The sequence below is a fragment of the Perna viridis genome, chromosome 1, assembly GCF_037379345.1.
Source record: "Perna viridis isolate PV_CMFRI_1.1 ecotype Kerala chromosome 1, ASM3737934v1, whole genome shotgun sequence".
Lineage (NCBI taxonomy): Eukaryota > Metazoa > Mollusca > Bivalvia > Mytilida > Mytilidae > Perna > Perna viridis.
Window position 1 is genome coordinate 34,105,160 of NC_142445.1, and position 15,012 is coordinate 34,120,171.

General features: G+C 32.1%; 1 protein-coding gene across 1 annotated transcript in view; it reads right to left on the reverse strand.

The window, feature by feature from the left end:
- The window catches only part of LOC148628469 (integrator complex subunit 13-like), a 72,944-nt gene that overhangs the window by 4,466 nt on the left and 53,466 nt on the right, over positions 1-15,012 (reverse strand). The window contains exons 8-16 of the mRNA XM_088587990.1: positions 14,347-14,439; positions 12,172-12,261; positions 11,227-11,405; positions 10,300-10,387; positions 10,066-10,142; positions 9,176-9,333; positions 8,264-8,479; positions 3,132-3,232; positions 2,350-2,491 (exon numbers count right to left, since the gene is read on the reverse strand). Coding sequence (XP_088444116.1) covers positions 2,350-2,491; positions 3,132-3,232; positions 8,264-8,479; positions 9,176-9,333; positions 10,066-10,142; positions 10,300-10,387; positions 11,227-11,405; positions 12,172-12,261; positions 14,347-14,439 — 1,144 coding nt within the window. The remainder of the gene's footprint in view (positions 1-2,349; positions 2,492-3,131; positions 3,233-8,263; positions 8,480-9,175; positions 9,334-10,065; positions 10,143-10,299; positions 10,388-11,226; positions 11,406-12,171; positions 12,262-14,346; positions 14,440-15,012) is intronic.

A 15,012-nucleotide genomic window follows, 5' to 3' on the forward strand; every position in this document is an offset into this window, starting at 1 on the left:
ATCAGTTTTCATGGTGCAAATGGATACCATAACGATCCACGAGTTCATGATGACGACCATAAAACTTCTGTAGTGATGACTTCAATCTTGTAGCAACATAACCCTGTTCCAGAAGCCTATTTGTTAGAGACCTGTCTCAGATGACCAAGTGCTTTTAGAAAACAGATACATCTTATATTATATATATATATATATATATATATATATATATATATAGAGGCATGAATGAGCTGAAAATGTATTATTGAAGCATTCAGTTCTCATTTGAGAGAGTTTAAAATTCAGTTTCAATATAATCAAGTTATTATTAGGTCAAAATTTGGAAATGTTATTACTGAGAGGGAATATGTTAACGTGTGGTGGTGATAAGAGCAAGTGATTAATGACATACTATGAGATGAAAAATTGCATGAAATGTTGTAAATATTCATTATTGCTTCAATTAAATATCAAAATTTTAAATAAGTAGAAGGAATATCATTTCCTATAACTATTGCAATTACAACTTATGGAAAATGTCCTTTACTGTTGAAGATATAGAAATTTGTTTGAAATATTGAAATTATAAGGGAGGTAACTGACATTTTGAATATCATGCAATTGTTTACACCTGTAGTTCTACAAAATTTAGATCTGTTTACATGAAAATATTTGTAAAATTAATTGTGCAGTAAAAATTAATTATTAACCAAGGATCGGCTGTCCATAAAATTGTTATAGATCCGATCGGGATTCATTTTCTACTTATCAGTCATTATCCGATAACCCAGGTCAGCTGATTGATCACCATTAATTACCCAAGGTTCACCTGAGGGTTAATTACGACAGGATGTAGTTAACGAAGGTGACACTTCTTAATTGGCTTAATTGGGATAATTTATTAACAAGAGTGGAAATCTTAAAGGGCCATTCAGATAATTATAAATGGGCACTAAGGGGTCACTCAATAGGGGCACGGCGCCCCTCCATTTTGCCCTAGCTAGGACACTGCTGCACATAGTAAAACTTTTTGGTGCTGGATTTGACTTTCTATTTGATACTTTTGGTTTTGAGAACTTCTTGTACACATTTTTTTAATTAAGATCTTCCCTTCTATTTGATTTTAATACTGCTGATGAGGTTACTCTTTGAAACACATGTATGCCATTTCGAATGGAGTTGGTCTGGTAAGGGCAAAAACAAATCGATGTCTACCAGAAGAAAGTTTAATGATGTTTCTCCAACTCTTTAATGTGTTTTATAGTTGATTCAATTGGTTTATGGTAATTATCTGAACATATACCGTCATATATGCCCTTCAAACTTGACTGAAATTGGAAAAATCTGTTACAACTGCTGGAATACACCAGCATTTGTGCAGTTTTTCACTCTTTTAACAATTGCAACATGCATATTCATTCTCACACTTCATTTAGTTTGTGTATTATTGTCAGTAACAACTCAAGTGAAAATATCTTGAGTGAACAAATTTGTGGCCACTACCATTCCTCTTAAAAACCGTCTAAAAATTGCAGAAACATTAAAAGTTTAAGGTTTTCGTAAAAGTCATATAAATGCAACTGTTATTTCTGGAATAACATAGAAAATCTCACCATTAACAGCTTGTGACCATTTTACTATACTATTACTACCTAAAAATCAGCTTTAATCAAATTTATAAATGCACAAATTGAGAGGCCAAAAGGGGTCTCCTTTGCAATATTACATGATTGGTACTTTAGTTGTTTCAGTATCTCATGTGGTTATATTACATCCAACAAAGCCTCACAAGAAATTTGCAAGTTGTTTAGAAATAGATCAGGTAGAAGAACAGACGGACAGGGTGAAACCTATATACTCTCCCCACCATGTTTGAAGGGGTATAAAAAGTAATGGCAAAGTTGATATCTCAGACCCATAGCCACAAAATTTTAGAGAGTTCTTCTGAGTGGTTTTATTTCTACAAAACTTTAAAGTCTTTAACAATTTTAAGCTTATTAAACACATAAAGTAGGGGGTACTCATCCTCCTGTCCTTCCTTTAGGGTAACCAATTGTTATCCATTACTCCTCCTACACCACTGAATGGAATTTAATTTTCACAGAAGCTTTATTGCACATAACCATTCAGGTGCACCTTGAATTTTATATTCTAATCCAATCAATTAAGAGGTTGAAAGGTGTATATATATTATCAAATGGGGGAGTTTTTTTCACAATTCTTACTAATTTTTTTAAAAGCTATTTTGCATTAAAGGGGTTCATTATTACCCCCTAACCCCCCCAAAAAAAAACCAAAAACAAACACAAACAAAACATATGGCTGTTTTGATCATTCAAAAGCTAGACTGGAAGAGCTAATTTGTTATACCCATTCTCTTCCTTCATATGTTGGTACAACTCTGCTACATTGTCTTTGCTTTCAAGTCTTCCAGCAAACTCAACATGACGTTTGGAATGAATGGATGATATCCTATTTGTCCACAGGCTTAAGAGATTCTGTGGACCAGAAGCTGTAACAAAATAAAATGACCTTTTTGATGTTTAAGTTTAAAACAAACCTAGTTTATAAGTCTAGCTTTATTAACAACTGAGATGTTACAGTACCTGAACAAATCCATGCAACTATGATTGTGATCGTTTATCGATCACCTATCAGTTTCCAATCAGTCATCGATCTGATAAACCAGTGATAGCTTCCTTTATACATCACATGACCGATGATAGGTTTACATATTTTACAGATGGGATTGTTTTGGTTTTCCACTTTTAAACACATTCATTGAATTTTATAAATTCAGACATTAATTAATTTACTTGTCTATCAAATTTACTATTTTTTTAAAGAAATACAAAATGTTAATTTATTATTTTAAACTCAAGGTAAAGATAATTTATCACTTAATTTGATTCGTTCCGATCAATATTCTGGATCACCATCATTTTACATAATAAAACCACAATCAGATCAGTCACTGGTCACATATCCCTAGCCTCATCAAACTGTCTTATCAAAATTGCAGGAAGAGCCAGAATGGCTAAATTAGCAGATGTAATTTTGAATGCTTTAGAATAATTCACTAATTTATGCTACAAAGTTATGTTGATTTTAAGAACCTTATCAATACATTCATGTAAAAGATCAAATCTTACTTGCAGCTGTCATACAATTTTCATCAGTTTTCAGTCTTTTTGCAGGAGGAGTAGAACTTTTATCATAGTCTTGCTTTTCACGTTCTGTCATCTTTTGGTACCTAAACATCAGCAAAAATATACAATATAAGAAATAATTCAAAGAAGATATGGAATTGTATTCATTTGCACATGACTAGTTCTTTATATTAAATTTACTAGTGATACCCTTGCTACCTATCACAATATAAGGAAACATCTTTTTTTCAGCAAACAGGAAGTCAAGGTCATGTGATTTCGAAAAAGCATCACACAATTCAAAAATAAAAAAGTTGATATTTTGGGGTGCAGTCCCTTAAAACTGAAAAAAACTAAAAGAGATAACTGAAATCTGAATGTGAATGCAGACAGAGATTTTCATAAAAAATCCAATAAAAAAAATTAAAATTGGAACAAAAATAAACTAGAAGCCATGTTTGTCCCAGGAGCCCCCGCATCATTTGTTTGTAGTGATTTTTTTTAATAAATCAAAAGTGTCTGTAAGACCCAAATGATGCCCCTGCTTGCTAGATTTGCCAAATTAAGAACATGTTTATTTTTGTATGAAGACATGTTTTTCAGATTCAGAAAGTTTATGTACTGTTTGTTGATGCAGTAAATATTTGGTATGTTAGGATAAGTTTAGCAAAAATACTTGGGATGAGTAAAAGAGGACTGATGGACAGACTGACTGACACATAAAGAATGTTAATACCCCCAATAACAAATCCCTTACTTTGTTGGTTGGGGTATATTTCTGACAAAAATTACAAAGTCCAACTATCACTCAGTTCGGTAATATTCCACAAAAATCAAGATTCTATGACCTTGCACACCATCATTATGTGTAGAAACATCCTGCAAAAAATATTTCAGATGTAGTTCAAAAACTACAGGAGGAGATAGCAAGACAAGCCATATAGCCCTATTTCTGATGAAAATGACAAAGTCTAACTATCACCAGTTTTCATAATATTTCATGAAAATCAAAATCATTTGACCCTGCACACCTTCATCATGTGTTAAAATATCCTGTAAAATAATAATAATAATAATAAAGCTTTATTTTGAGAGGGTAACACAGTTAGTGTACAAGAACTAATCTTCCCTGAGGCCCTCATGCAACACAAATGGAGTCAGACATTATATACACATAAGTCTGTTTACAAACATGACAAAATAGTACTAGAAAAAAAACAAACAAACAAAACAAAAGTAACTAATACAGATATGTATTATTGTTATAAAATACATAGACATAGCTGTATTGGTTTATATACAAATCACTTGTCACTCAAGTACTGCTTGATTTTATGTTTAAAGCAATTTGTCTTTGAAATATTACATAATGTACTGGGTAATTCATTCCATAAAATTGAATCGGAATATTCAAAAGATTTTCTGTAAAGTTCAATTTTGAGTTTTGGGACTATAAACATTTCGTTTTTTTTACTTCTGATTAAGTAAGTGTGATTTGCAGAAACATAGTTGAACTTATCTATAAGATATTTTGGAGCTAGACCTTTAACTATTTTATGCATAAGCAAATATTTATAATATTTAATTCTATGGTCAACATTCATAATACCAAGTTGTCTAAATAATAGGGCAGAGGGTGACATATGGTCAGCATCTAGTATCAATCTAGCTGCTCTCTTCTGTAGTTTCAATATTCTATTCAAATTCACATTACTACATCCACCCCATACAATACAACAGTAATCTATCAAGGGTAGTATATAACCATTATAGAAATTTGTCCTTGCTTTTATACTAAGAAAGTCAGTAAATAAATTCTAGAAGACATTTATTTTAAAAATTGTGTCTACTTGTTCTATCCATGTCTGACAATTGTCAATTTTTACACCAAATAGTGTTTCATATGATCATTTTTTTATAATTGCTGATAGAATTTTCAGTTCTGGTTGACAAGTTTGTGATAACAATCTTTGTCTTGTCCCACTTAACATAAGTTTAGTTTCTTTAGTATTAATGTACATGTTATTATTCTTACACCACTTTTCTATGTTAAATAGCTCATTTTGCATTGCTCTCTGCAAGTCATTGATATTTCTCCCTGATATATGCAAAGTAGTATCATCTGCATATAAGTTAGTTTTGCAGCTATTAACACATAGGGGTAAGTCATTGATGAATAATACAAATAGCAGAGGCCCAACAATCGAACCTTGAGGAACACCATATTTAATTTGTCTTTTCTCTGATGAGGCATTGTGAATGCTTACTTGTTGAGTTCTTCCACTTTAGTAGGATTTTAGGAAATTTACCGACTTATCACAAAATTGATACATTTTCAGTTTTCTACATAAATTATCATGATCGACTACATCAAAGGCCTTTTTAAAATCTATGAGTACAGCTAGGTTAAAATTACCATTTTGCATCTCTTGTAACCATTGATCAGTAATATTTATGAGTGCTGATTGACAGGAATGATTTGGTCGGAACCCAGATTGTGAAAGATGTAACAGTTCAAATTTAGATAAAAACTTGTAAATGTGGTCAGATACATGCCTTTCTAAGAGTTCAGATAGAGTAGGCAAGACTGAAATTGGCCTGTAATTATTAGCTGATGTCCTTTCACCAGCCTTGAAGACAGGAGTCACAATTGCATTTTTTAGTGACTGTGGGTATAAACCAGTATCAATCATTCTATTAAAAATATATGTAAGAGGAGAAGCAATATAAGGTGCACATAATTTTAAGATTTTTGGACTAATATTATCACTACCAGAGGACTTACATGTATCTAATCTGAGCAGTGCATTATAGATTTCATCAAGTTTCACTGGTGGTATTGTAAATTGTTCATGAGTATTGATTTTTTTTTTCACAAAGTTATGAAGATTTTCAAAATTGCCAGGAGTGTGATTTATTTCCCCTCTAATTTTGTCAACACAAGAAGCAAAAAAAATCGTTAAAAGCATTAGCCATTTCTTTAGTGTCGTTAATAATTTTATCATAATCTGTTTTAAGTTCAAACAATGTACTGTGTGACTTAGGAAATAAACTATGAATACATTTCCACAGATGTTGTGAATTTTAAGGATCTTTTACCATATCATTGTAATTTTTTGTGATGGACTGTTTGGCATTGAACAATTCATATTCAGATCACCCATTATAACTACATCATCATTTAGGGTCATTGCCAGCTCTAGTTCTCTTTCAAATTCATTTATCCCGTTTTTTAGAGACTGAGGAGGTCTATATACAAAACATACTAAAAAGGCTGTTTTAAATTTAGGTTTTACTTCTACCCATAGTGTTTCAATATTACTTTTCTCTAGAAAGTCCAGCCTTGAAAAATTCAGTTTATCATTGATATAAACAATATGACTCCAACCTTTATTACATGTTCTGTCCTTTCTTTCAGTGTTATAACCTACTATATGTAATTGATCACTGGTTAGATATTTTAGATGTTGTTCAAAAACTATACAAGGAGATAGCCGGACAAGCCATGATCCATATATTTCTGAGTAAAATGACTAAGTGTAACTATCACCAATTTCCATAATATTTCATAAAAATCAAATCCTTTGGCCCTGTACACCTTCATCATGTGTAAAAATATCCTGTAAAATATTTTAGATGTTGTTCAAGAACTACAAGAGGAGATAGCCAAACAAGCCATATAGCCCAATATCTGATGAAAATGACTAAGTGTTACTATCACCAATTTCCGTTATATATCATGAAAATCAAAATCCTTTGACCCTGCACACCTTCATCATATGTAGAAATATCCTGTAAGATACTTTGGATGTAGTTCAAAAAATGTACAAGGAGATAGCCGGACAAGCCATGATCATGTGTAATTCGGATGGATGGATGGACAGAGGTAAATTGATATGCCCCCCGACTGTTCGTAGTGGGGGCATAAAAATAATATGTTTAGGGCATGGCCCAATTTTGTACCTCTCCAAAACAGTTAAAAACAAGAAATCTGTTAGTGATGGCTCACTATTAATATTCCTGCCTTCAATCACAATGTAAGTAACATAAACAAATTCCTCTACAAATGGGAAGTTGTTGTCAATTTTTTCCCAAAATGGATCCCACCATATGGCATCTGCACAGGAAGATTGTTTTAAAGTTTCAAGCAGCTGTGATGAGGAGTTGCTGAGAAATGTGTGACAAAAATTTCAACTTTCAAAAATTTTAGTAAAAAAATAAACAAAGCCCTCAGTAAACAGGAAGTTGCAGGCAATTTTTTTTTATAGATCCCCACATTTTGCATACCTACAGGAAAAATTTCAAGCTGCTGTGACAAGTAGTTGCCGAGAAAATTGTGACAGAAAAAGGTGTTACAGAAATACAGGCACAAAGACACAGACAAAAAAACAAACATTTAAAAAAAGGGTAAAACATTATCATTCCTATCTTTTGGAGCGGGAGTATATAAGTTTTTCCTGTAAAAAAAATTTTAAAACAGAATTTCAAAAGGTAAACATTGACATCTGCCTCATAAAAAAATCAGATTAACAATATTCCTATCACTTCTAATGACGACTTTTAGCCACTTATTTAAAAACGAACTACAAGGCTCTCCACCATGTTCCTACAAATTCAAGTTATCATATATAAAAAAAAAGTTAGCAGAAGCCAACAATGACAACAACAACAGCTAGATGCCATAATTCTAATTTTTTGCAGTCACATAAAAATGTGTAAAATTAAAGTTTTTTTTTGGCAAACAGGAAGTAGATGTCATACTAGTATGGAAATATATTCCACAATACAGCATACATATATTAGGCTTTGTATAAAATATCTATAGCCTGTGATTTACAGAAGAAGGGAATTTTATTACAAAATAATGTGTTGCAGAAAGACTAAGAGACACAAGTTATAATAGTATACCCCTCTCCTAAGGAAATCCCAAGGATTATGTTAACCAAACTTTGTAATACATTTTTACGTTTAAGAAGAAAGAATTAAAACAACTATGATGATGACAACAAAGAACGATGGATGTAAAATGATGGTAACAGCCAATATTGTGAGCTAAAAAGTAACTTTTAAGAGTCCAGATCTGTAAACTATTTTTTTTTACATACAACACGTATCTATACATAAACAGTACCTACTTTTCTAAAGTTTTCCAAGACTGTTCAATCTGGGAATCAACATCCATCTTCTCCTCTTTAGCAAAAACTTTATCCGCTTTCTTTGGAGATTTATCTTCAGTTGGCTTCTTACAATCATTTAGACAATCTAGAACTTTTTGATGATTTGGGGATGTATCTGCATATGCTTCAATTAATTTCTCTAGCTCCGACCACATTTGTCTGTACAACTCATCCCTGAAAATGAAATATTTTTGTTGAAAAAAAAATAAAAGGTACAGAAACAAAATGTTAACTGATTTGTGATGTGTCAACTATTGAAGTTAAATCTGAGATTTTATGTTTCATCACACATACAAATAATACCTAGTATGCAAATCAAAAGCTACAATTGCACTGACGTATAATGAAGATTCTTAAGGAAATAAACGAAAAGAAAAGAAATGCACATTTTGTAATTCGCATTTATGATGTATTTACAATAATAAACATTGGAATTCACATTCTTGTCCTGTGAACACAGCAAAATCTGAAACAAATTATTGAATAAAGGGCATAACCTCTTTTGAATGAGGATTGGAGTGTGAGTGCTAAGTGAATTCATTTGAGAATGCCAGCTACCACACAAAATCATATCCATCTAATGATAACTGGATAATGCAAATCAATTTCACATTTAACCTGTATGAGGCATAAAACAAATAATTGAACACAAGGTTTATCAGGAGATTTCAATAGCTGTAAGGTGGTGTAATGTGTAAAGTAATATTTCTGTGATACCATTAGTTTTCTCATGTATGTCAATATGTCTCAAACAAACCATTAGGGCAAACAATTTATGAGGTCTCCTGCAGTATGTCAATATAATGGCCATCAAATAACTTTTAAGGACAACTTGTGAAGTTACCTGCTGAGGTTGATATGCTAACTAACCTTTTGGGGCCTTTACCCCTGGTCCCTGATAGTTGGATTGGTAATGCTTCATTTCTGGACTCCATGCCAACCACATGGTACACAGCCTTCTTACATTCCATGACTTCCTCATCATCAAGGCTATCTTTTACAATCAGAGATGGTAATGGATCAATGTGCTGCAATAAAAGATGATTCTAGTTTAGATTTACAAGATTCCTAAACTAATCAACCCTTTTCAGTTAGATTACTACAAACTTATTAATTTTGCAGTGTACTAATTTTTGCTATTTTTGCAGTGGACCAAAAAGCATGACAAATAGTACCAATGAAATTGACTTTTAACACTGTATAACACTAATCCTTTTTCAAAACCATGAAAATTGAAATACACAAATATGTTTACTTGACAGAATCCGTGAAAATATATCAACAGTCATTTGGTACATGTATTTTCATTTGAATACTTGTTAACTGGCAACCTATAATGTTGAGGAATATTTTTCAATGTACAAATTCAGAAATCAATAATCAATAGTAAATAAATATGATTCAGGTTTTGATGATTTTTGAAAATATTCATGACTTGCAATCATACAAATAATTTTAATGGCCCTAGAAAACAACCATATGTAATAAAAGTCATTTACTACTATCTCAACTTTGTACTTAACCTCAGCACCTCGCTAAAAAAGTCTACAGGTATGCACATTACCCAATTAAGGATACTTTTTTTTAATCTGTCTTTACTTTTCTTCTGCATTAAATTCCCACCATTCCCCATCAGGTGGAAAAATAGGAAATGTCTATGTAGACTTCAGTGTGATAAAGCAAAAAATTGTACCTGAAATATATTAGCTCATGTCTTTTGAACACTTCTTTATTTAAAAACATAGTAATTGTCCACTTACTGAAGCCATATTGAATATAATTGTTTCACTGATTACCATTGGCCAGTATCGGCTCATTCTCTCTAATCTTTTCTTTGCTACAATAGAATAAATACCTTTCAGAGTTGAGAAGAAGAATTTAGAGTCAGTAACAATAATACTAAACAGTCAATTTCAAAAATTTTTGTGATAACTTATTCTACTTACTTGACAAACAAAACACTAAGACCATAATATAGTCAAAGACTATGATACCTTTTTCTGATGATAATTCTTTTTGGTTAGATATCATAGCTGAAGTTGCAGGGGCCAATCTGTTTTCCTTCATAAACTCTCCAAAATCCTGCAAAACAAAAGAAAAGGTAACTGTGAGAAGTTAGTTTACTGCATGCAAACTACAGTTTATGATAAACAATTGAATAATCAATGTTACCATTACTGGACCCTAATAATAGCCTGTCCACAATAAACTGCACTAACAAAGTGTAAAATCAAGTTTAAGATTGCTTAACACTTTTTACTGTTTTTTTTTTATCATAAACCAGTGATCTACAAGCATATCAATTATCATACAATAACCACTGTAATGAAGTAGGTTGAAAAAGACTGCAGTCCTGCTAAAATGAGTGATAATAATACATATCAACATTATCACATTTTCTTTAATATTTACTGTAGAGGACAAAATGGTACTTGAAAAATTATTTGTGAAAATAATCTGAATAAAACATGATAAATTGTGTTCAAATGCGTTAACTGTTTTCTTGATAAATTTGTTGTATAGTTTTTAATATGTAAACTTATAGAAAATATACATTTCTAAAAGGATGTTCTAAGAGACGGCTTTGTAGGTGATATCATCATTAATTCAAACAGTGAGAGTATCAGTACTTTATAATACTATAAAACAGAACATAAAAAGCTTTAGAATTTGAATTTGTTATTGCATGTTGCTTGAATTAAAACCCCCTCATACACCTACACCCCCCCAAAAAAAAAACCCAATAACAAAAGAACAAAAAAAACTCAAATGCAATTCTTAATTTCATTGGTCTATTTTCACTACCTTATGTTTAAATAAAACTTTTATAATATCAACAGTGTTCAGTTTAATCAACAAAACTGTATAGATGAAGTAATACATGAACAACAAGTTAACTGAAACATCCCTGGTCAACTCACAGTGATTCTATAATCTGTAACCCTACCACCACATCCTTCACTGATTGATGGGGGATCCTCTAGTAGTGATCTGGCAGTATTCATAGCATGAATGAATATTTCCCCTCCATGACTAGCAAGTAAATGGGATATAACTTTGTTTCCTGATTTTCTTGGCTGCTCTAACATTACTGCTCTGCCTAAAATTAAATAGAACAAAGTACTTAATTATTTGAAATACCTCAACCATTAATGAGTGAATTTTCAAACTTCTGAACAAAATGGTTACACACAGGTGTCAATACGGGCAAAAGAACAATATTTGATAATCGTGAATGTGTTTTCAGTATGAACTTAATTTCTTTAAAGCTGGTATTTTGTTCAATCCAACATTATTAGACATTTCTCCCATTGGTGAAAAGTTACCTTAGACAAATCCCACTATGTCTCTCAAAGAAAAAGCAAAGATACCATGATTACCACAAATGAAAGAATTCTGTAAAAATCTAAGGAATAAATGAGCTCTCAGAACTCCACTATAAACTAAGAGTATGAACCAGGTGCACAGACAGATAGTATTCTCTATATTTCCTAGAAACAAGTTATATAGTCGTATATGAATTGTCATGTACGAATTGTCATGCCAGTCATATTAACATACTTGGTTGCTCCCCTTTACCCAAATGAAATGCACTAATTCTACTTCAAGTTTGCCTAGAACATTACTTGTTACAAATTGTGGTATTGGCCAATTATAGGACATAAATCAGTATTTTATGGTGTTGATGCTTAAAACTTAAAATAAGCATCAAATTTGCATTTTCAAGGAAGCCTTTTGTATTTCACACTATGTTTCTTATTTTATCATATGAGAAATAGATAAATAGAGGTGACCATAGCACAAAATGTAATATAATATTCAACTTACTGGGCTTTTAAAAGGGTACCTATAGTGGGAAATCTTACCACTTAGCAAAAAATTAGTTAAACAAGAAGATGGTCGACTGTTAACATCTACTGGGGTGATTCTGTATGCACCTGTGCAGTAGTTCAGCTCTGAAAAAAATAAGTATCTATAAATAACTTATTCTTGCAAACATAATATATAATTCAAGACTGTTTCTCTTTTAAAATCATGTCTTTCTAATTTCACCATCCTTTTTTTACTGCCTCCAATATATAAAAAAAATATTTTGAAATGTTCATTTTTTTGTCCCTTTTGGTCATTTATTTGAATATCTACTGCTATTATCATACTAATCTCCCCCATTTGACTTATGATCAAAATTCATTCAGATCCATGTATTTACTCTTTTAAGGGACCATCTAGCACTTTATGTTAATACTTAAGTTACCCTGAAAACAATAAATTAGAAAAGGTGAGAAAAAATATGATATGGATGCCACACAATCCCTTAAACTTGAACTGTACCCATAACAATGCTACCAAAAATGCAAAATCAAGCAAAATTCACACAGCACTACAACTGGTTAAGAAGATTTTAAATATCTGAACATGAAAACTTTATCATTTTTCCTATTGGTCATGAAAACTTTATCATTTTTCCTATTGGTCATGAAATCTCGATTGATTGTAGAAAAACATCCTATGGCTGATAATTTATACATATCAGGATGAAAATAGTTGATCAATTGAACAGATCCTGCTTTACACTAGTTTGTCACACTTAGCCAGATTTGCACATATTATTAACAGTCAACAGGAAAGTATGTCAAACTACCCACATATATCATTATGATTATAAACCAACCAGTCATTACCCTAGCCCCTACATTTTATGTGCTTGTAGACTATAAACCAATCAGTCATTACCCTAGCCCTTATATTCCATGTGCTTGTAGACTATAAACCAACCAGTCATTACCCTAGCCCCTATATTTTATGTGCTTGTAGACTATAAACCAATCAGTCATTACCCTAGCCCTTATATTCCATGTGCTTGTAGACTATAAACCAACCAGTCATTACCCTAGCCCCTATATTTTATGTGCTTGTAGACTATAAACCAATCAGTCATTACCCTAGCCCCTATATTTTATGTGCTTGTAGACTATAAACCAATCAGTCATTACCCTAGCTCCAATATTCCATGTGCTTGCAGACTACAAACCAACCAGTCATTACTCTAGCCCTTATATTCCATGTGCTTGTAGACTATAAACCAACCAGTCATTAACTCTAGCCCTTATATTCCATGTGTTGTAGACTATAAACCAACCAGTCATTACTCTAGCCCTTATATTCCATGTGCTTGTAGACTATAAACCAACCAGTCATTAACTCTAGCCCTTATATTCCATGTGTTGTAGACTATAAACCAACCAGTCATTACTCTAGCCCTTATATTTTATGTGCTTGTAGACTATAAACCAATCAGTCATTACCCTAGCTCCAATATTCCATGTGCTTGTAGACTACAAACCAACCAGTCATTACTCTAGCCCTTATATTCCATGTGCTTGTAGACTATAAACCAACCATTCATTACTATAACCCCTATACTCAATGTTCTTGTAGACTATAAACCAACCAGTCATTACCCTAGCCCTTATATTCCATGTGTTTGTAGACTATAAACCAACCAGTCATTACCCTAACCCCTATATTCCATGAGCTTGTAGGAGAAGTGGTGACTACCAATTTCAAAGACTTTGGTTTGAAGTGGTACAGAATTGAATCTAGGAGCTCTCTCACTAGAGATGAGCATGATATCTGAGACAATGATTAAGATGAAGAGTATCAAAACATCAAATAAAGGATTATCGAGTGGAATGTGATGAAGAACTTCATAACACTAAAAAAAAACAACAAAGATGTTTTAGCGAACAAGAAGGTAATGGGGCCTCACACACAGTTCGATCAATCAATTGGAAGTTGCATACACAACAGCAAATTGTTCCTATGATAAGTTGTTGCGATTTATGAGACCAAAAAATACAGGATAGATGTATTAACCTATAGATAACACAAAATCCTGATGCCCCAACACCTAAAGGCTTGGACATAAAAACCTTTTTGAAATATGGTAGGCTTATATCTTCATGGACTACCATATGTCATTTACATTATAACCACTAAATATCTCTTATTAAAAGTACATGTCCTAATACACTACAAACCTATGATGTTAGATTTTGGTGTACACCATTTCAGTGTAATGGTTTCTGTAGGTAATCCCTCCTTAGATGGGATCACCAAGCCATCAGCATGAGCTACAATCAAAACAGTATATTAGTGCTAACATAATTCTGAAAACAGCAACAAGAGGCCCCCAGGAGCTTGAATCTTCCACCTATTAAATTTAGCCTTTCAAGTGCAATAACCCTTTTATTGTACACTAGTAGTAATAGTTTTTCACACAGTCCTGTAAACTATCATATGAGTTAATTGACAAAATTGTCCTATACTTTCTGGGCAAGTTTTAATCATTACACAGCTAAGACATTAATAGAACATTGAAATTTAAGTTACATGAGCAGTTATTCCATATGGATCTTTGCCCAAATAAATCATTCAAGTTCAACAAAGTTTGATACCATACACTTGTACACCATGTTTAAAGTCAACCTATTGTAAAGTTGACTTTTTCTGCTGATCTATAAAACTTTCACTTTGCTTTTTAACTATTTAATTGACTTTGGTTTGTTCTTTTCCCATTGTTTCAACTAATTCTCATCTGCTCAAAAGATAAGAGATGTCCCGTTCCATCATTTTATTTTGTTTACCAGACAACAGGCATACAATATGAATATCTCCATATTTTCCCCAGAATATATAAACTAGAG